This window comes from Cebus imitator, unplaced genomic scaffold, assembly GCF_001604975.1.
Source record: "Cebus imitator isolate Cc_AM_T3 unplaced genomic scaffold, Cebus_imitator-1.0 Scaffold172, whole genome shotgun sequence".
NCBI classification, from domain to species: domain Eukaryota; kingdom Metazoa; phylum Chordata; class Mammalia; order Primates; family Cebidae; genus Cebus; species Cebus imitator.
In genome coordinates this window covers 2,368,321-2,392,599 of record NW_016107487.1, presented here as the reverse complement: position 1 = coordinate 2,392,599, position 24,279 = coordinate 2,368,321, and the positions used below count along the sequence as shown (strand labels likewise).

The window sequence follows — 24,279 nt, the reverse complement described above, 5'->3', positions numbered from 1 at the left end:
GGCCGGGCATGGTGGCTCATGCCTGTAATCCCAGCACTTTGGGAGGCAGAGGCAGGTGGATCACCTGAGGTCAGGAGATCAAGGCCAGCCTGGCCAACATGGCAAAATCCTGTCTCTACAAAAACACACAAAAAAAATTAGCCAGGCATGGTGGTGTGCTCTTGTAATCCCAGCTACTCGGGAGGCTGAGGTGGGAGAATCACTTGAACCCTGGAGGCAGAGACTGTAGTGAGCGAAGACGGCACCATTGCATTCCAGCCGGGGCAACAGAGCAAGACAAAAAAAAAAAAAAAAAAAAAAAAAAAAAAAAAAAAGGGGAGTTTTGTTGTCGTTGTTCCTGTGCTAAGTGCTAAGTGCTATGGACTAAGCCCCTACTAAAAGTAACAGAAATGAACAGGCCAGGCTATAGCTGGTATTTTCAGGTCTTTGCATTGTCTTAAGCAGATCACTGAAGCAAATTATTGTTCCATAAACAGATTACTCCAACTTCTATCCACAGTGCTATCTCACTCCTACTGGGTAAGTCTTCTAAGATAAGCATAAAACCCGCAGACTAAAATCAAATTACCTCAGCTGTATACCCAACTAATTGGTCATTAGACTATTTTGTACCAATAAATCCAATTCCCTGACTACAAAGTGGCTTTCCAATGGCTTCATCTATCCAACTACATGTAGTAGCACAGAGCTATTTTTAACTTATGTAAGTATTGTTAACTGAGAAATGTCACCTTCATTTCCCAAACTCTTTCAGTATGATTATTTTTTCTAACTTAAGAGTATTTCCCAATCGCTAATTATTCCATAAGCTAAATTCCCCAGTCCATTCAATCTTTGGTCAAGTATTATATTTATTATTTCAAGGTGCATGTTTATTATTTCAATGAAACTAAACACCAACAGATGTGTGCAGGAAGGTTGTGTGCATGCACGTTTTAAAAAGGGAACATAACCCTGAAGTACAAGGAAACTTTAAGCCTGAAAAATTATTTGTCCAAATGAAATCCTGTTAGAAAGCTACATATCAAGAGAAGCCATCTTAACCTCCCTCATCACTATTATATATTATTGAGGCTTACTGCAGGCTAAAACATTAGGGGGCTATTTTGAAGACTTAGCTGCAGGCACAGGCGATAATAACAATGACCAAATATAAATTGAATTACCAATCAGAGGGCCATGGGGAAAACGGCAACATACAGAGGATTAAAAGAAGTGGTTGGAAGATGTACCAGATAGTTGGTTCTCTCAATTATTTAATATAATCAATCCCTAAGATCTAGGAGAAAAAAACACTAAAAATAATTCTAAAACTTTACTTAAAAAGCTGGCATAGAGGTTACTCACTGAGAACAAAGTATCTCTGCTATTGTGTCTAAATGACAAAGTGTTATTATGAAAACTTTAAATGAGTGTTCAAATATTAAGAAAAAATGGTAATATCTGACTCAACTACTACAGTAGGCTTAAAAATGAAAATAAAAATGCAGGAGTCACTAACAAATCACAAACCAAAGACACAAAGACAGAATTTATACATCAAGACATTCTAGTATTCTCCAAATTCTTTTAATCCACAACAGAAATGGGAAATTAAAAAGATTTTCTCTCTATAAAGAATATGACTCCCGGGCTGGCTCATCCCTTAGTTATTATTTAATTATTATTCATATTTCCAATAAAATTCATAGGACACTCAGTGAGAAATAAGTGTCTTATTTAGACACATTTGCCAACTGAAATATAAATAAAAGTTTAGATTGGGCCTGGTGGCTCATACCTGTAATCCCAGCATTTTGGGAGGCCGAGGTGGGGATATTGCTTGAGCCCAGGAGTTTGAGACCAGCCTGAGCAACATGGTAAAACCCCGTTCTCTACAAAAAGTACAAAAATTAGCTGGGCATGGTGGCAGGCACCTCTAAGTCCCAGCTACTTGGGAGGCTGAGACAGGAAGATTGCTTGAACCCAGGAGGCAGAAGTTGCAATGAGCCAAGATTGTGCTATTGCACTCTAGCCTGGGCAACAGAGACAGATTCTGTCTCAAATAAATAAACTATATGAAAAATAAAATTTACACAAAATTGTATATTCTTTCATCTAAAGTTGAGTAACTTTTCCCCCAAATCTTACATATTATATTCGGCATTTATTTCTTGCTCAACTGCATATTCTTTAGAGACTTGGTCTTTCGTTCTCCTGAAAGGTAGAATAAATTATTTTTGCACTATTATATTTAAATTGCTTATTAAAAGTTTTCTGTTGAATTTGAATCATAGTAGCTATAATTAACTGATGAAAGTTTAAATACATATTTAAATGATTTCTCTCCACTGTAATTGTTGATGTCCATGAGTCAGTACTAGTATGTTATGACAAAAACTGCCAAATGTCCCAATTTAATTTTTTCAGGCCAATAATGTGAAAATAATTATAATTACTGCAATAAATAGCTATAGATTAAGCTACATTTCAACAACTAAAGCAATTCGATTATTTGAAGAGTAAGACAACATCAAGCACTCACAAATCTCCCTTCTAGATTTAGAATTATAATCAATGATTTTGTCCCCTTATAGTTAAGTTTATAACTTATGGTTGGACAAACGAAAGTTAGATTCCCAATTTAACATCCTAGTTTAGAATTCTGTTCATTTTCATTGGAAGAACTACTTCAAATAAGATCATAGAAAGTAAACAAGCAAATATGAATGTCACCAGAAACTTGAATTTAGAGTTTTATGACATTAATAAACTTAACCATGCCAATCAAATGCTTAGACAAGTAATTATGCACAGGCAAGCAATTATATTTTTTAAGGAGAATATGAATATTTCACTTACTTCTAAATAGAAAGTACTATATAAGAAAGTCAGATTACAGAAAATTAACACTACTTGTGTGTTATGTGTGTTGCAAGTGTTGCTTACAAAAGATTCCCAGAAAAAATAACATCTCCATTCCTATTTATTCTTAGATGATTGTTTAATAGTGCAGTCAGTTTACATTTGAAGACATTTTGCATAATCCTATTAAAAACCTATTCAAACAATGTGGCTCATGTTTAACTCTTCAGTTATGTATCCATTAATCATCTTTAAGTGCTTCCTTCCTTACCACAGCTGTAGTTCAAGAGGTGGCCAGCAGTTGGCCTCCATTTCTGTGGATTTTCATGAATGCCCAGATTTCTCTTTGCAAACTTTTTAAATGTTGTATGCCTAAACAACTTTTTCATAACTTAAGAGCTTATAAAATGCTTTCAAAAGGACTCCAAAAGAAACAAATTTTCTTTTAAAAATAAAAACCAAACAAAAGAAAGCCACACACACTGTTAAGATGTTCTCTGCAAAACATTCTGTTCAGCAGATTTGAAATGTCTCTAAAGGGATCAAGAACTACTTAGTTTGAAAGCAACAGTTGAGAACTCATAAAAGGATAGCCAACAGTAACAGCCATGAGAAAATCTTTAAAGAAGATTAGGAGTGGCTAAGATACCAGGCATTGGGCCTTCCCTAGTCTCCCCACTCCTTTTATTTGGAATGCCTTCAACTGTACCATTCAACCACAGTTGTTCAAAAGCCTCTGTCCTTAGTCCTCTGTTCTTTTTTCCTTTCATGCTTTCCCCCAAAGACTGCAATCTCACTATGATATTTTTTGGAGACAATTCACAAATTTACATCTCTGTTTCTGTTACATCACCCAAACTAATTCTCTAACAGCTAACTTAAATATTTTCACCAGGGTATGCCATCATTATTTCATATTCAGGACATAAAAAACAAAAAAAAATTGTTCATCTTTATCAAACCATTCCCTCTTTCAACTTCCTTGGTTTTGTTAACCCAAATCAATCCCCTTTGTCTGGTGACCATGACTCAGAATCACAGAAACAACCATGAACTTCCTAGTAACCTCCACTACTCACATTCAGTTGGTTTATGTGGCAGACGGCATTTTTCAAAGATGGCCACCACAATACCTCCAATGTACATATACTTCTACAATATGATCTTGCCACTTTGCCATCAAAAGGTGGGCTGAATCCAGGCTGGCCCTAAGATGCACTTATAATTAAAGGAATGTGACTAAAGCAATGCAGTGAGACTTCCAAGGCTAAGTCAGAAAAGATCATACAGCTTCTGGTTGGTTCTCTTGTAATACTGCCTCTGGGGGAAGCATGCTGCCATATAAGAATTTTAACCCCAAGACTGCCATGCTAGGATGAGAGGCTACATGTAGTCCCAACTGGCCCAGTCTTCTAGATAGTCCCACCAAGGTACCACAAATGCAAGTGAAGCTGTCTTAGATCCCTTGTGACCAGTTCATCTGCCAGCTTAATGCCACCAATTGAACTCAATAAATACCCTAAGGAGAAGAATCACCCGGCTGAGCCCTGCCCAAATTCTTCAGATACAAAATCATAAATGTAATAAAATATGTCCATAGCTTTCCTTCTAAGTATACAATACATCATGGGAGGAGTTGTTACTAGCTACGTGGGGCCAAAAGTTAACTAAAACCCCACCTTTGTCTCTGTTCCCAGAGCCATCACCGAAGAGGAAGCCCTCATCACCTCAGGTATACTTTGTTATAACTGATTCCAGGCTCTCCTTATTATAATCTGTCATTACAATCTATCTAACCTAACATTTCCAACCAAAAAACTACTTTTATATGCCAACCCCACAACCAACATCAATTTCACATTTTACATTTGTGGGAAATTCTATAATGCAAAGGGGTCTTCATAAATATCTCTTTTATTTGATTCATACAACAAAAGCCAGAGATCTGTCAATAAGGCAAATAATCTCTTCCTTAAAGATGAAGAAGTCAAAGGTTAGGGAGGTTAATTTTTGTACAATCTCATTGCCAATAAATGGAATGAATACACACAGAACTAAGAGCCTAAGTCACAGATAACTGCTATTCCTCCATTCTACGACACCGCCTATGAGCTATTTCAGAGTAAAACTATTTGATGTCTCTCTCCATCCCTGCTACAGTAAATCTATTTCCAAGATACTCTATAATTTGGCCTCGACCTATCAACTTGCCTGGTATTTCATACCAACCCCACCACTATAGGAAGGTTGGCTTATTTATTCACCTAACAACAAACCATGCCAATTCTAGCCTCTGAACATTTACTCACAATGTTTCCTTCTTTCAACTCATACATTAGCACAAATTCCACCTCCTCCCTGAAGCCCTACCAGCCTATCCCCATTGCTTTCTCTATCTGCTATTCCTATATGATTTATAAATTTCATCCTTAATTTAGCAGTTTTATCTTGTTCCAGTGTGTTGGTGTTACTTCCAGGCTGGTATTCAGTCAACACACATCCATACATAGAGGCTGGGTGCAGTATACAGCCAGTGTTGGTTCTGACCAGTCAGTGCTCACAACATACCTTTTGTTAAGTATTTCGAATTTCTTTCTTTTTTTTTTTTTTTTAGACGGAGTTTTGCTCTTGTTACCCAGGCTGGAGTGCAATGGCGCGATCTTGGCTCACCGCAACTCGCCTCCTGGGTTCAGGCAATTCTCCTGCCTCAGCCTCCTGAGTAGCTGGGATTACAGGCACGCGCCACCATGCCCAGCTGATTTTTTGTATTTTTTTTTTAGTAGAGACGGGGTTTCACCATGTTGACCAGGATGGTCTCAATCTCTTGACCTCGTGATCCATTCGCCTCGGCCTCCCAAAGTGCTGGGATTACAGGCGTGAGCCACCTCGCCTGGCTAACTCTACTTATTTCTGAATCTAAACCATAAGTTCTTTAATACAAGGAACTTCATCTTATAAAAAAGCATATCATCATCCAAACCAAGCACAGTACTGAGCACACAGTTGGTATTCATATACTCTTGTTAATTGATTTGATGGGAGTGCAGTGTGTTGTGTTTTGAGGAAAAAAAATGTTCGTAAGTAATGTCTACACTGCAAAAAAAAAGGTGAAAAGATAAAATATTTTCAAGATAGGCAGGTTTAATGTCAGAGACTTTTTTTTTAAGTATCATTTAAAGACATTCTGTGCGGCCCATAACTGCCAAAATGTTTTATAAATGTTCTTACCAGGCATGTGAAAAAAAAAAAGTTTCAAAGATATTCAAGGAATAGATGTCTTAACAGCCCAAAATAAAATGTTTGCTGAGGCTACAAGGCTGGCAGAACTCTGCCTCATTTCAAAAAGTTTCCAGGCAATGGAAATGTTTTCCTGGAAAATACTACCTTTTATTTAGAGAACACTTGCCATGAACACTTAGTCATTAAGTAATTTAAGGTTTCCTCACAGTTCTTTGGAGGAAATCTATTCCATGAATGAATGAAATTATCTGTAACTATAATGTCAAAAAATACATTTGGTTAAATATATGAAATCTATCTAAGTAATTTTCCAGGTAAAAGGGGAAAAAAATCTTTTCTACTTTTTAGTCTACTTACTGCTCTTTTAAACTTTTCTATAAGATAAATTTATGAAGAAAAAAACCAAAATCCTTAAGTGTGTCCCTAATACAAACCCCCAAAATTACAAGGCTTATTTTATTCCAAACACCAAGTAATTTTCAAACAGACAAAACATTCGTTTCGATGGAAAAAAAAAAAAAAACCGTAATTACAAGCTATTTTTAGCAAAATCTTTGAGTTTGCTTCAAATCACCTTTCAATGAGAGAATAACTCAGTTTAGACATTTCAATCATCTGCAGTAAATCATAACAATGAAACCTAAGAAAACAATTTCTTCCAAGAGTTTTGTAGTCAACCAAGTCTCATTCTTTTAAACATCAAAAGCCACAACTGAATTCTACTCCAAGCACATGCTTTGTACATTTAGTCTTTTTAAAATATAGACAAAAGGATATTTGTTTTACCTGTTAAGTACCTCAGTGAGTTTCACAAAACCAGTATAAGCCAGTTCAAATGCTCCTCTGTGCCTGGACTGTAAAAGGTTTTGTTTAAAGTAATCTCCTATTTCTTTTACCTTTAAAAAAAAGCAAAAATAAATGTTCAATTTATGTTTACATTTGCAAATGTATTTATATCAGTAATATTTTTTGGAACCCGGGTCTAGGGCTCCATCCATTTAGCACTTACTATGTGATAGAACATTTTTTAAGCATTTTTTCTTTTTTGAGACGGAGTTTTGCTCTGTGGTCCACTGGAGTACAGTGGTGCAGTCTCGGCTCTCTGCAATCTCTGCCTCCAGGGTTCAAGCAATTCTCCTGCCTCCGCTTCCCAAGTAGTTAGCTGGGATTATAGGCACCCACCACCACGCCTGGCTAATTTTTATATTTTTAGTAGAGATGGGGTTTCACCATGTTGGCCAGGCTGGTGTCGAATTCGCCCGCCTCGGCCTCCCAAAGTGCTGGTATTACATGCACGAGCCACTGCACCTGGCTGTTTTACACATTTTTTTTTTTTTTTTGAGACAGAGTCTCACTCTTTCTCCCAAGCTGGAGTACAGTGGCGCGATCTCGGTTCACTGCAACCTCTGCCTCCCGAGTTCAAGCAATTCTCATGCCTCATCCTCCTGAGTAGCTGAGACTATAGGCACGTGCCACTACGCCGGCTAATTTTCTGTATTTTTAGTAGAGATGGGATTTCACCGTGTTAGCCAGGATGGTCTCGATCTCCTGACCTTGTGATCCACCTGCCTCGGGCTCCCAATGTGCTGGGATTACAGGTGTGAGCCACTGCGTGCCCAGCCTTTTTTTTTTTTTTTTTTTTGAGAAGGAGTCTCGCTCTTGTGGCTCCGACTGGAGTGCAATGATACAATCCTGGCTCATCACAACCTCCAACTTCCAGGTTCAAGCTATTCTCCTGCCTCTGCCTCCAGAGTAGCTGGAATTACAGGCATGTGCCACCACTCCTGGCTAATTTTTTTGTATTTTTAATAAAGACAGGGTTTTTCCATGTTGTTCAGGCTGATCTTGAATTCCCGACCTCAGGAGATGTGCCTGCCTTGACCTCCCAAAGTGCTGGGATTACAGGCATAAGCCACCGCGCTTGGCTTTTTTTTTTTTTTTTTTAACAATAGCTCATCTAATCCTCACAATATAATTCCATGAAATAAGTACTATCATTATCTCTACTTCACAATGGGAAAACTGAGGCCCAGAAAGTCTAAGAAACTTATCCAAGGTTACACAGCAAGAAAGCATTGGAACCAGAACATGAAGCCAGGCAGTCTGGCTCCAGAGTTGACCATCTTTAACTGCTCCACTAGAACCACCTTCCTATGTCATCCTCACAAACCTCAGTGTGTTTTCTGTTACAGTGCATATCATTCAACTCCAACAGAAAATCACACAAAGCAACAACACGCACACACATAGATCTAGGTGAAATAATTACCTTTTTATCTTTTTTTAAATTTTCTTCTTTATTGTGGTAAAATATATGTAATATTTATCACTGTAGCCCTTTTTAAGTGCACAGGTAAGTGGCATAAGTACATTCACACTTTTGTACAAACATCACCATCATATATTTACAAAACTTTTCATCTTCCCAAAAAGGAAACTCCATATCCATTAAGAAATAACCCGTATTACCTTTCAGAGACATAAAATTGTTCATGACAATACAGGATGTGGTACAAAGGACCTCTGGAAAAAATTACGAGGCTTCACTGCAAGACAGAATCATGGAATTTGCCAGAATGTCACCCAATGGCTTTCCTATGTGCTGTCTTTCTCCACAGATGATTAGACAAATAAGAAATATGACCTTTTCGTGGTTCTTATTTTTTTGTTTGTTTGCTTTTTGTTTTTTGTTTTTTTTTAAGAGACAGGATCTGGTCTTGCTTTATCACCCAGGCTGGAGTGCAGTGGTGCAATCATAGCTCACTGTAACCTCAAACTCCTAGGCTCAAGCAATCCTCCCACCTCAGCTTCCTGAGTAGCTAGGACTCTAAGTGTGTCACACGCCCACCTAATTTTTTAATTTTTTGAAGAGACAGGGTCTTACTATGTTGCCTAGCCATTAAGTACAGTGGCTATTCACAGGTGTGATTATCGTGCATTTCAGTCTCCAACTCCTGGGCTCAAGGAGTCCTTCTGCATCAGCCTCCCAAGTAGCCATAACTACAGGCATGTACCAGTGTGGCTGGCCAGATTATTTGTTTTGAAGAAAACATAACTGACAATTCATTGATGACTAAGGTTTTGAATAGAATTAACTTTAAGCTGATTGGGCTATAAAAGCCCATTAGATTTGGTGACTGTCTTCTAAAAATCAAGATTTTATATAAAACTCGGGACCAAAGCTGTAATCAGCTATCTCTTGATCCAGGTCTCCCCAACAGATCACAGGATGGTAAAAGACAAGCTGTCTCAAGATATCTTAGATATGCTTACCTAGAAACACCTTGTACCTCAGCATAGGGACTGGATTAGTATTCTGTACACATTAGAGATAATAAACAGTAGAATAATCAACCATGTAATTATGGGCAAACATCTAAGTTTCCTCATCCATAAACTAGGGATAATACCAGCATTTAGCACATAGGTTGTAAGGAAATGAGTGATAAATTGAAAAGCTCAGAACAGGCCCATAACCTATAATCCAATTCAGTTCAATATGCGCTGTGACTAGAATTCTAAATAGAGGAAAAATAAAGATGTAATCCACTCAAAGTACTTTTATCTGATTATAAAGACATACTAAGTGATAACATGTGGAGAAACAAGAATCAGATAAAAGAGTAAGAAAGAACCAAAAAAGCAGTATATAATGAATTTTTTTAAAATTTTCTTTAGCATCCCAAAGAGTGACAGGTCATGTTCTTCAGCTAGTTTTCCTATAAAGATCTGATGCTACTCTTCATCTTAATATCTTTTAAAGACCACATACTACTAGTTGTCAAGATCCACAGTCAGGTAAGCCTTATTTTATCTTCAATATGGTAATTTCAGGGCATAGTTTGAACAGAATTATCAAAGCTTAAATCCGAATTAAACCCGTAAAAACAATAATCCTATAAAACAAATAGCTCATGGTAGCCAGCTTAAAAAAATAATACTAATACAAAATAAGAACTAGAACAGCAATTAGCTTATTTGTAATGGCCATCATTTCAATTATTACAGAAACAAAAGATTTCTAAGAAAGTACTTAAAGTCACAGAAAATTAAAACAGAAAGTCAATGAGATGAGGTTTCTCTATCTTCCTAAATTTTTTTCCCAAAATGTTGCAGATATTAAAACATCCTTCAGGAAAACATAAATTTTGTCATTACTGACAAAGTGCTTCTCTGGATTTACAACAGTTCACAATTTACTCCTTAGGAAAGGCTCAGATTTTCATTGCTTCCTTTATTCAAACACCCTTCGAAGGGGTCTAAAACAAAAAGCATATAATAAAAATCAAAGACCTCAGAAGTATGATCAGTAGGTGGTTTTCTCAAGAATGGACCTCAACCCTAGGTATTCCTGACACAGAAAACAGAATGACAGTCTAAGGACAAAACTGACATGCAGACAGTTTTTCCTCATCTCATTTTATACTTAATAATTTCCCAATAAAGCCACATAGGTAATACCTAGGCTTATTTTTTTTTCCTTTCAAAGATAATATAAAATTCCTCTTAGACAACAGTATTTCTTTAGCACCATGTAAAATGCTTAGCAGCTTAATGCTGTGGTAGACAGAAAAGACGAAAACAAGATGCCTATCCTCAGTAGAGGCTTTTAGTTGACTTTGGCAAAGAAAACCAATATGCTGTCTGGTACCCATTAGAAGCGTAAGTTCCAAAAAATGGAAGATCCTTCTGCACTTGAATAATGAGAAAAGGCTTCACATCCAGACCTTGAACAGGTTATTACAGTACTTGGTGGACCAAAATGAAAGAGGGTAATTAACATGAGAAGAGGCTGGGAGACCAGAATGAATATACAAATAATATATAAGTATGTGCTAGCTACCTACCAGATATCTTGCTAGGTCTTTTTATATCAAAGAATGAGCATACACAGACAAGTGTAAGTAAACATGGCTGACTGACAAAGAAGTTTTATGCTAGAAAACAGTAAGGACAAGACTATAAGGTAGAGATGAACCCAATTACAAATGAGTAGTGGGCTTAGCAATGCGGTCTATGAGCAGCTGAACAGAGAAGAAAGGCCAGGCTGACTGCCTCCCAAAGGATAATCAGACTACGGGAAACGCATTTAACTCAAACCACTTACAAAATTAGTAACAATAAAATCAGAAAAATAGAATGTGAAATTTTGATTTTTAAAATGAAAAAGTCCTCTGAAAATTCCAACCCAATTGCCTATTATATACCATTGAGTTTCTATTTAAAGTTCACAGAAAGTTTTCTTTTTGGGCAATGTCTGTACGAAATAATATTTTAGAATTAACTATTAATTTTTATTACATTTCTTTCTAGTCCTTTACTTTTTTTCCCAATGAAATTCTTTTCTTTTTTTCCCAATGAAATTCAACATCTACTCACAATTTTTTTTAAAAACCTCTTCGCAAACTTGGAAGAGAAAAAAACTTCCCTAACATCATAAAGAATACCTATAAAAACCCAACAGGCAAATATCATAGACAATAGTGTAGTTTTTTTTTTTTTTTAAATCCTTTTTAAAATCAGGAACAAGATAAGGATTCCTACTGTCACAACTTCTACTGAATTCTATTCTGGAGCCGCTCTCCAGCACACTAAAACAAGAAGAAATGAGAAGTGTAAACAATATGAAAGAGGCCAGGTTGCGGTAGCTCACACCTGTAATCCTAGCACTTTGGGAGGCTGGGGCTGGTGGACTGCCTGAGCTCAGAAGTTCGAGACCAACCTGGGCAACATGGTGAAACGCCCGTCTCTACTAAAATACAAAAAATTAGCCAAGAGTGGCAGTGTGCCCCTGTAGTCCCAGCTACTCAGGAGGCTAAGGCAAGAGAAATGCTTGAACCCAGGAAGTGGAGGGTGAGCTGACATAGCATCACTGAATTCCAGCCTGGGCAACAGTGCAAGACTCCATCTCCAAAATAAAAAATAAAAGCATATACAAATCAATAAACATAATCCATCAAATAACAGAACCAATAACAAAAACCACATGATTATCTCAATAGATGTAGAAAAGGCCTTTGATAAAATTCAACACCCCTTCATGCTAAAAACTGTCAATAAACTAGGTATTGATGGGACGTATCTCAAAATAATGAGCTATTTATGACAAACCCACAGCCAATATCATACTGAATGGGGAAAAGCTGGAAGCATTCCCTTTGAAAACTGGCACAAGACAAGGATGCCCTCCTTCAGCACTTCTGAATATTAGACCTTTGTCAGATGGATAGATTGCAAACATTTTTTCTCATTTTGTAGGTTGCCTGTTCACTCTGATAATAGTTTTTTTTGCTGAGCAGAAGCTCTTTAATTAGATCCTATTTGTCAATTTTGTCTATTGTTGCCATTGCTTTTGGTGATTTAGTCATAAAGTCTTTACCCATGCCTATGTCCTGAACTGTATTGCCTAGATTTTCTTCTAGGGTTTTTATGGTTTTATTTCTTCCTCTTGCCTGATTGCTCTGGCCAGAACTTTAATACTATGTTGAAAGAATATGAAGAATATGAACAGATACCTCTCAAAAGAAGACATTTATGCGGCCAACAAACATATGAAAAAAAGCTCATTATCACTGGTCATTAAAGAAATGCAAATCGAAATCACAATGAGATACCATCTTAGGCCAGTTAGAATGACGAGCATTAAAAAGTCTGGAAACAACAGATGCTGGCAAGGATGCAGAGAAACAGAAACGCTTTTACACTGTTGGTGGGAGTATAAATTAGTACAACCATTGTGGAAGACAGTGAGGTGATTCCTCAAGGATCTAGAATCAGAAATACCGCTTGACCCAGCAATCCCATTACTGTGTAATTACCCAAAGGATTATAAATCATTCTACTATAAAGACACATGCACACGTATGTTTATTACAGCACTATTTACAACAGCAAAGACTTGGAACCAACCCAAATGCCCATCCACAAAAGACTGGATAAAGAAAATGTGGTACATATACACCATGGAATGCAGCCATAAAAATGAATGAGTTCATGTCCTTTGCAGGGACATGGATAAGCTGAAAACTATCATCCTCAGCAAACTAACAGAGGAACAGAAAATCAAACACCACATGTTCTCACTCATAAGTGGGAGTTGAACAATGAGAACACATGGACACAGGGAGGAGAGTATCACACACCAGGGCCTGTTGAGGGGTGGAAGGCAAGGGGAGGGAGAGCATTAGGACAAATATCTAATGCATGTGGGGCTTAAATCCTAGATGATGGTTTGATAGGTGCAGCAAACCACCATGGCATATGTATACCTATGTAACAAACCTGCGCATTCAACACATGTATCCCAGAATTTAAAGTAAAATAAAACTTTTTTTAAAAAACTCTGTTTACAGATGACATTATTGACATATAATCTACAAATAATCCACAAATTATTAAAACAGAGTTTAGTAATATAGATGAATATAAGACAAATATTTAAAAAGCAGTTGTATTTTTACAGCCCAGGAAGATGAAGGTCAAAAATGTAATTTTTATAAAGATGAATTTACAATAACATCAAAAATTAAACTGTACCTTGAAATAATTTAACAAAGACATGTAAACCCTTTTATGGAGAGATTTTTTAAAGCATTTTTAAACATTCTTTTTCATAGACAAATAAGTATCCATATTTATGGATAATGTTTCAATACATATAATAAATAGTGATCAGATCACGGTACGTAATTAGCTTATCCATTATTTCCAACATTTATCGTTTCTTTGTGTTGGGAACATTCAACATCCTGCTTCTAGCTATTAGGAACTATTAACATATTTATTATTGCCAACTATAGTCATCCTATCACGGTAAAGAACATTAGAGAGCTTATTCTTCCTATCTTGCTGTAATTTTGTATCCTTTCACAACTCTACCTATCTTCCCCCTCTCAACTATTCTTCCTAGCCTCTAGTATCCTCTGTTCTACATTTACTTCTTTGAAACCAACTTTTTTAACTTTCACATGTATGAGAATATGCAGTGGTTTATTTTCTGTTCCTGGCTTATTTCACTTAACATAATGTCCTTCAGTTCCATCCATGTAGCTGCAAATAACAGTATTTCATTCTTTATTATGGCTGAATAGTATTCCATTCTGTATATATACCACATTCCTTCATCCATTCATCTGTTGTTGGACAGCCAGGTTGATTACATATCTTGTCTATTTTGAACACTGCTGCAATAAACATGGGATTGCAACACTATTCAATCAGAGGGTTGCAGCACTCTGTCTCTTCAATATACTGATTTCCTTTTCCTTGAATAAATGCCCAGTAGCAGGACTGCTTGATCACATGGTATTTTCTACGTGCAGTTTTTTAAGGAACCTCCATACTGTTCTCCAAAGTAGCTATACTAGTTTACATTCACACCAATAGTAAGAGTTCCCTTTTCTCCACATTCTTGCCATTATTTGTTATTGTCTTTTTGATAACAGCCATCCTAACTGGAATGAGATGATATCTCATTGTGGTTTTGATTTGCATTTCCCTGATTTGTGATGTTGAACATTTTTTCATGTATTTGTTGGTGATTTCCATGTTTTTGAGAAATGTCTGTTCAGATCGTTTGTCCATTTTTTTTGCTGAGATATTTGAGTTCCCAGGACATTCTGGACACTAATCCTGTCAGATGAATAGTTTACCAATTTTTTCTCCCATTCTGGAGGTTGTCTTCTGGCTCTGTTAACTGTTTCCTTTGCTGTGCAGAAGGTTTTTAGTTTGACATAATCCTACTTGTTTATTATTTTTTTGTTGTCTATGCTTTTGAAGTCTTATTCATAAATATCTTTTCCCAGGCCAGGCGGTGGCTCATGTCTGTAATCCCAACACTTTGGGAGTCCAAGGCAGGCAAATCACCTGAGGTCAGGAGTTTGAGACCAGCCTGGCCAACAGGGTAAAACCCCATCTCTACTAAAAAATAAAAATAAAAATCGGCCAAAGTGGTACATGCCTGTAATCCCAGCTACTAGAGAGGCCGAGGCAAGAGAATCATTTGAACCCAAGAGGCAGAGGTTCGTTTGAACCTGAGACTGTGCCAATGCACAGTCTGGGTGACAGAGCAAGAATCCATCTCAGAAAAAAAAAAAAAAGAAGAAAGAAAAAACATGTATGTTTTCCCAGATTAATGTCCTGAATAAATGCCACTATTCAAGTAGTTTTATAGTAGTCTTTACCATTTATTACTTTCAGTCTTACATTTAGGTCTTTTATCCATTGAGTTGACTTTTTTTTTTTTTTTTTCTTTTGAGACAGAGTCTCCCTCTGTCACTAGGCTGCAGTGCAGTGGTGTGATCTCGGCTCACTGCAATCTCTACCCCCCGGGCTCAAGTGATTCTCCTGCCTCAGCCTCCCGAGTAGTTGGAACTACAAGTGTGCATCACCACGCCCAGCTAATCTTTGTATTTTTAGTAGAGGCATGGTTTCACCCAGTTGGCCAGGATGGTCTCTATCTCATGACCTCATGATCCACCCACCTCAGACTCCCAAGTGCTGGGATGACAGCTGAGAGCCACCGCACCTGGCCTATCCATTTTGAGTTGATTTTTGTATAGGATGAGAGATGGGGGTTTAGTTTTATCCTTTTGCATATGAAGAAAGCATACTCAGTTTTCCCAGCACCATTTATTGAGGAGACAGTCCTTTCCCCAATGAATGTTCTTGGAGCCTTTATCGAAAATCAGTTGGCTGTAGATACATTAATATCTGGGTTCTCTATTCTGTTCCACTGGTCTAGGTGTCTGTTTTTACGCCAGTACCACACTTTTTTGTTGCTGCAGGTTTGTGGTATATTTTGAAATCTGGTAGCGTGTTACCTCCAACAAAATAATTTTTAATAACATACATCTCAGGATTTTTATAAAGGAAATTAAGATCAAAATGCAAAAACAAGACACTGGTTTCTGTTCTTAAAATTTAAAAACACAAATTTAAATTCTAATCACTTCTCCTTTTTAAATTAGGATATCCTGCTCCTTTTTATAAAAAGTATCTCTATAGGGAAATTAACATTATTTTATGGATTTACAGGGTATAAATTTCCACAGGGGAAGAAGTTACACGCCATGTTTCCAGGCATCTAAAATTCACCAACAGACTAATTAAGGGATCTAAACATTCATCTAAACCATAAAACATACAAAAGACAAATATAAATATATTTTAAATATACTCTTTAGAGAAGGTAAATTTTGAAATCTACTACTAATGCGAAGTAATTAAACACAGTTCTCTTATTTGTGAAATGGAGCTAACACTGGAACCTACTTCACATGATTATTGTGAGAAATAAATAAGATTATGCATTTAAGTGTTTATCAGAGTACCTGGTAAAGAGTAGCAAACAATAAATGTCCATTTTATTTTTGTTTTATATTATAAAATAGTGAGACTTAATATCTAAGCCTTAATTTAAATTCTGCCTTTAAGACACAGCCACTTCTAATTTCATTTTGGTTAAATGGGATGTTTTACAAAAGTTTACATTCCAGCAAAACAGTTAATGTTTTAAACTGTACCTTCTCTCCTACAGTGATTTCTTAATTTCTGGGATTTCTTCAAAGCTCAAACACTGTTCTCTATATAACAACAAAGGCAATAATTTTCTACCACTCAGATATCATCTTACGAGAATGTTTATTCTTTGCTTTCCAGCAAATTCTTAACTATGAGCATGTTAACTGTTACCCTGTACTCTGACTTTTTAAAATGAATTTCTGTCTGGTATCCCCTATTGTGTTTCTAAGCCCTTTAAGGTCACAGAAGCACATATTATGTACTTCTTTATTTTCCCACGATATCCTTGTAGTTAGGCAGTCAATAAATAGGATGTGGTTACATGCACAACTTCATTCCAAAGCTTAAAAATTGGAACTTGCATTGAGTGCAATGCAATAAAATTACTTGTAATTTCAAAAAATTAAACTTTGGCAAAAGAAAATGCAAAAGGCAATTTCTTTAAGACTTGTGAATAAACATACACCCCATTTGTAGTCCATTACAGAAAATCTAAAATAACAACAAAAGACACTACTGAGGGAATCTATCAATACAATTAGCTCTGGGTATCATAAAAGTTACAACACAACCTAGCGTAGGCTTTCCAGGCCGGGCATGGTAGCTCACACCTGTAATCTTAGCCCTTTGGGAGGCTGAGGTGGGAGGATCACTTTAGTCCAGGAGTTCAAAACCAGCCTGGCAACATGGTGAGATCCTGTCTCTACAAAAAATATAAAAATTACCCAGGCGCTGTAGCACATGCCTATAGTCCCAGCTACTTGGGAGGCTTAAGCCCAGGAGGTTGAGGCTGCAGTGAGTCGAAATGGAACCACTGCACTCTAGCCTTGGCGCCAAAGTAAAACTCTGCCTAAAAAAAAATAAATAAAAAAGAATTTTTAAAAATAGCAATTTCTAACACTTGGCAATCTTACCCATGTGATTTCTGTGGCGATAAGTACTTGGGGAGGGGAGGAAGCATGAATGAAAAAAAAAAATCTACCCAGTAGTTTCTTTTTAGGAATACTACAGAAATACATATAAACTTAAGATCATATAGCACTCCAGGTAGAGGAAGCTATTTAAAAAAAATCAGTAGGCACTGGGTATCAGCCCACCTAAAGAGAACCAACAAAATGTAACAAGCAAAAGCTCTACATCATCAAAACATCAAGCTTGAAAACTGCACACACATCAACTAGTCAGGAAGTTGTAAGACAAGGTTGTGTGTGCTGCTTACTCTTGAAGGGTCTCCACTTACATCCCTCAAAGTTGGTTTTATCTCTGCCTCTTGCACAGCGACACTATGAAAGAACCTTTCATTATGTGATTACAGTGGAAATCAGACACGCCTCTAAATGAACACATTTTCCTCCTGGAGAAACTGGTGAGAGCACATTGCTTCACAAGTGCTCTAGAGAAATCAATCATTTGAGAAAAAGTTCAGTAGCAAGTCATCTTACTGTCCTGTTGCTTGTGAAAGTTTACCTGGGTATAGGAAATAGGGAAATTTAAATTTAAAGAAAAATTAAATGAGCAGCTCAGAACAAAGGCAGCACTGTGCAATGTCAGAACACAGCCTGGCAAGAAGAATTGTGTTCCTGTCCCAGAGCTGCCACAAACCAGCTTTGCAATCTTGGGCAAACCAAGTAACATCCAGGGTCCAGCTCCCTCTTATCCAAGAGAGCTGGATACTGCAGTATCATCCCTATGATCCTTCCAGTTCTAATGGTTTGTGAATATGTCACTGAAAACTCGGAATTATAAAAAAGCACCATTTCTTCTCCCCACACAACAACAAAAAACCTCAAATTGTAATCTCCCTACCTGTTATATACTCCTACATGGGGGATTTAAGTGGCCACCCCTTCAATAAGGGACTGTAAAATCAGGATGGTCTTAAAGGGACTGTCATCTACATTCAAGTCTTCAAATTTCAAAACAGAACACAAAAAAATTATATTTTAGACTGTATGGAATGGCTTCCTTCATTCAATAAGTGAAAAGTAGATCACAGTTATTACTTTGAAGAATAAGAAATCCAAGTTCCACAGTCTCCCCTAGAACTAGGGTTACATTCTGCCTGCAAGTCACTTCACTGACTCTATGTATCCTGGTCTGTGGCAGTCACATTCATCTAAGGTTTGACTCTTAAACGACTCTTAAATTCACAGTTTTGCCACTAGGCACAGCAGATCTAGCTTTGCCAGGACAACTATGCCCTTGGAAGGGTGTACCTCAGGTGTGGCCCAGCCATTCCAATGCAAATGACATTCTTCTCTGTCATTTACATTTTTAACTCTTAAAGGTTTTAAGCACATGCAAGTATATTTAATTATTAATTTAAAGGAATTTCATGGGACAAAATGTTATGTTTGAAAGAAGGAATCCTCCAGTAATGTAAATAATTTGATGACTTTGGATTTTTATTGACTCCTAAACTGAGGTATTTCTTTAGCTAAAGTCAGCAAGATCAAGTTTTCCACAGACAGTGGGGTTTCAGTGTTAGAACACTGCTATCACATATACATTTCATCGCTTGTTCAGTCATTAGTTTCTTCTCACACCTATGTATTTGAGGTTATAATGTGAATGGCAACATGGAAAAATGACTGGACCTCATTAGAATGAAAACTAATCTTCTACAGAAAAACAGGATCTTATTTTTTATTCAAGCAGTTATTGGAAAAATTCTTTGGTTTATAAGGGCCTTTTTGTGATAATTATTGTTTTGTTTTGATTACAAACATCTCTTTTATTTTACATCAATTCCCAATTTTAACATGGTTATTGCACATAAATACTTAAGATTTGGGTGCTATGCAAAAGGTGTCAAGGCAAAATAATGTTCACAGGAAACTTTCAGGTCTTTCTCAGTTACAGTAAAAGCAAAATACATTACCCTTAATTTGTTTTTTAAACACTACCCAACAAACCCAAAAAACTAAATGTTTTAACTTGTCCTTGGAAAGAGAAGTTGGGAAATCAAAGGCCTCCAGCACATGTTTACTTCTTAGCAAGATGGTGAGCATTGGTGAAGTAATCATTAATCATAGCTGGATTCCTCAGCAAAGATGTTGGCACTGGCACTACAGCCAGTCACCAGCAATGACTGCAAGTAACTCTAGGACACTAACGCCTATTTGATTTGGAAGAGAATAAGGAACATAATGATGCCTGAAGTATACTGTGTGCCTTTGCCTTTCTTCATCTCAGGGCCTTGCAACATCACAAGCCCAGCTGTTAACCAGATGCATGCAACACAAGCCACAGAGTGTGAGAAAAAAATAGTATCAACATTATTTCCATGGAACTAGTCATGTCATTATTACAGAAATAATCAACATCAGCATACTACAATATTTGTTTTGTTCTTGAATTGTAACACCTTAGGGAAAAAGTTGTCTTTATTTTTAAAAAGTTAAAAATGAAAGTACATGTTATATATCTTTGCTGAAAAATGGTGGGAAATGGATTTGTCAAAACCATATGGAAAGGAAGAGGGAATCAATTAAAAACAGAAATCTAATAAATCTAAAATATTTCCAAATGAAATGCTTGTGGTAAGCTAATTTCTTGTAAACACTGCACTCAAGTCACTTGAACAGTCCCAGATGGTGAACTAACTCTGTGGTCTTAAAACAAAAGTTAGCCAAAAAAAACCAAGAGAATACAACTTTATTATCAATCCAGTGGGAAACATGAGATCCATAATCAACCAGCATGTTACCTTTTTTTCTTTGCAAAATTTAAGAGATTTGTGGAGTTTTTAATAAATAGACAATTTTAGCTAAAGTTTAAGTTTGTGTATGTGAAATGGAAAAATAAAAATTAAAGTGTTAATACTACAGTTAAAAGTGAAGTAAAATCTACAGTTATTTATACACCTTAGAAAAATATTTTCAAAAATGCCACAGTTTTGAAATGTATTATAAAGTCTAACATTCTAAATTACCATGAACCTTCTTCAGTTGACATTTGTATGATTTTATTCAAGAAAAATTTTAAACCTTTTTTTAAAGTTGGATTATAAAAGAAAGTTTGTGATTTATGGGTTGACCAGAAATTATACACGGTGGAATAAACATCTGCCTTACCTGCTCTACCGTCAATAATCCATCAGAAGATTCTGGCACAGACCTCATGGGCAGAAGCTGGCACAACATGCCTAAAAGTAAAGCAACTTCCTTCATACTTCTCCAACAACATACCAGCACCATCTGAGCAGTTACATCACATGTTTTTTCTTCTTTACCTTAAACATAAAAACACAACTATTGCAACCTTGATTACTCATATCCCAGATTTCTAAAAACAAGCTTATTCATAATTTCCCTAAGAATAATCTGCTTGAACAAACCAATTTGTCAAATGTTGTATTTATTCAGGAGAAAAAAAGGTAACATTTGTCAAGCGTGAGTTATGAGAAGAAATCACACTAAATTTTTTTTTTTTGTTTTTTGTTTTGTTTGTTTTTTTTGGAGACAGGGTCTTGCTGTCGCCCAGGCTGGGGTACAGTAGCACGCTCACCGCTCTCTGCAGCCTTGATCTCCCAGGCTCAGGCCATCCTTCCACCTCAGCCTCCCTAGTAGCTGGGACTACAGGTGTGTACCACCACACCAAGTTAATTTTTGTATTTTTTGTAGAGACAGGGTTTCATCACGTCACCCCAGCTGGTCTCAAACTCCTGGACTAAAGCGATCCTCCCACCCGGGCCTCCCACAGTGCTGGGATTATAGACATGAGCCACCATGCCAGGCCCAGTATTTTTTTAATTTATTATTTTCAAATGAAATTTTAAAATAAAACACAGTATTGTTCCAAAACTTAAGTTTAATCTTTGGAAATCAGTAAAACAAACTCTGCCTCTCTGTCATAAAGCATGATATGGATGACTATAATACACGCCTTATTTATTTTGGGAGGATGTCTGTTGCAATTGTAAAGAAGTAGAATAGAAATTTTAAAATCAAAGGAAAATACAAATTATCTTTCAAAATATATTTAATTCCCATGGTCAATAAGCTATAATTGGCCTTACTTACTCTCTTATTCTAGTTTTAGGAATATTTTGGAACTGATATTTTTTAAAAATCCAAGATGGACTATTATATTAAACAAAAGAGCAAGCTGACAAAATGACACTTACAGTGTAATCTCATTTGTGTTTTTATTTAAAAAGCCCAATGTATTAAATGGATAAGTATACATACACATAAATATATAGAGTAAGTATGAAAGAATATATTGCACTAAAGAAGGAAGATGTGGAATTGGAGAGGAAAATCAAGAGGAAGTTAATTGTTTTTAATTCATATTTACCTCTGTTGCTTGAAACAATTACAATAGGCATTATATTTATGTTATTTTTTTCAAAAATTTAAGTGTGGAGAATTTTTTGTATAACAATATCCCCACCTAGTGGAGAATGTAGAACATGTACTAAATTACTAAGAAATTAGTGCTTCTGATGACTTTTTGGAGCACTGCAGAAAATTCAATCATACCTAACGATCAAACAAGATACAAGAACTCGAATTCTGGAGGCTTGATACAACAAAGCAGTTCACATTTTACTAATAAGGTTTGTTTCCTTTAAAAGGCTGCTTGGCTTTAAGAACTCCCACAGCAGACAATAATTTTAGAACCACAGTGCTGGGAGAAGTTCATTGCTGCCCAAACCCAGGTTCATCGTACAGCACTGCTCTTATATCACCTGGGCTGTCAGGGCAGGTTTTATCATTCAAAGGCTTTTTGTTCTAACAGCTTGTATGCTGCACAACGGCATCTAATATTTTGGTAAAAGTCTTATAAATGCATTCCTAAGCCCAAATCTTTCCCAAAACCAAATTTTTAAAAAGCTTTATTTTCTAGAAATGTTCTGCATAGATTTGCAACCTTTAATTTACTACATAAAAAGGGCATTCTGTACATTTTACTTGTTACTTAAACACGAATTACAGTATCAATTTTATACAAGTTACCTTTGATTTCTGTAGAAGTATCAATATTCAGCACACTGGCATTCAAGTCCTCCATATCAAAGTTATTACATTCTTTCAATATTTTGGCTTGGTTAAAATAATCATTAGTATCTCGTGGCTGAATCTCATTCAGAATCATCTGTAAGCGGTTTGCTGACTCTGAGGGAAAGAAATGAGAGTATATGAAACCCCAGTAACACATCAGATGCCAGGTTTCCCTTAGGGGTACTTGCCCTAAAAAAATCTACAATTTTCAATACTTGATAATCAGTTCTATTAGAAGGGACTCACAAGGTGGATAACGTAAAAATTATGTATAGTTTTCATGATGCTTGAGTGTATTTTTAAAATATGACAATTTAGACTGAAATATAACCAAAAAAAAAATCTAAATGAAGCTGTCCACAGGACGAAGGCTGCTATGTCATCTACACTCCTTTTCTTAGTGTTGTCCAAATATCTCAAATACGGTGCTCAATCATTTCAAAGAAGTGCAATAAACTTCAATAAATGTAGCTTTAAGAAGCGATTTCTCTATGAAGAAAAAAGCAGGCAACAGAAAAATAGAAAAAAATCAATATTTGATTTAAAAAAACAAATGATAAATAATAGAAAAGAGGTTATTTCCCTATCTACAATAAAAGTTATCAAAGTTTAAAGATAGAAAGGTAAAAAGACATTTTTAAAAACCCATCAACAACAAAAACAATCTTTCATAAGACAGGAATATCATAAAGACTCCACAGCTTTGAAACACATTATGTAATATACTGCTTTCTAATTATAATTTAGTCTTCATATTTACATTAAGCTTCATTTTTATTCCCTAAGCACTCAGTGGGTTAGGAAATATAAGCTCCATGAATGCAACACTTTGTTCGTTACTGAGTGGCCAGTGTCTGTAGCAGAAACTGGCTCACGGCAGAGGTTCAGGAACATGAGTTGAAGGAATGAATGCATGGCTAGTAATAAGGAGTTAGCTAGGCTCAGATATTCAAAACTAGCCATGAGTAATCATCTGAAATCAATCGACAAATCAAAGAACCGACATTTATCGGACATCTCTTATTTTTACTTATATTTAGGTACTATGGGAAATACAAACACTCAAACTACTATCATGATGATTCAATCAACATCTTATGTTCCTTCCCTGAAATTTTGCCAAAAATAAATTTTAACAGCCATAAAAAAGTAACACTGGCCCCAAAAGAAACCAAAGACCAAGAAAAGATCAGAGAATAAATCTGTAAGAATCCTAACCATTCAATTTTACAGCTTTTAGGGGAGACTTTTCTCAAGAAATTCAGAATGCATGGCAGATAACATAGGGAAGAAGCAGCAAAAATGAAGACAACCAGAGGTAATACAGCAGCAGAATGAAGGAAAAGTCTGTGGGCCAAAGACAGTTTCTGAGACAAACTGGTATCTTAAAACTCTTCACTAACAAAGGTAATGTTAGTATCCTCTGCAGGATCTACTCACAGTAGGTAACAGAAATATTCAAGGTTTCTCATCCAGAATATATGAGTACTTCGCTGACCCAAATATTAGCTATATGACTGCATGTTCCTTATTCTTATGCACTGCTCAAGCAGAAAATCCAAAGCATCAAAATTTGGTATTTAAGGCCAGCACAGCAGCTTGCACCTGTAATCCCAGTGCTTTGGGAGACCAAGGCAGAAGGATTGCTTGAGGTCAGGAGTTCAAG

General features: G+C 36.3%; 1 protein-coding gene across 3 annotated transcripts in view; it reads right to left on the bottom strand.

Moving 5' to 3' along the window:
* The window catches only part of THADA (THADA armadillo repeat containing), a 365,800-nt gene that overhangs the window by 299,397 nt on the left and 42,124 nt on the right, over positions 1–24,279 (bottom strand). For all 3 annotated transcript variants that reach the window (XM_017544862.2, XM_017544859.2, XM_017544860.2), the window contains exons 21-23: positions 22,569–22,727; positions 20,682–20,839; positions 6,871–6,980 (exon numbers count right to left, since the gene is read on the bottom strand). In XM_017544862.2, the coding sequence (XP_017400351.1) occupies positions 6,871–6,980; positions 20,682–20,839; positions 22,569–22,727 (427 nt within the window). The remainder of the gene's footprint in view (positions 1–6,870; positions 6,981–20,681; positions 20,840–22,568; positions 22,728–24,279) is intronic.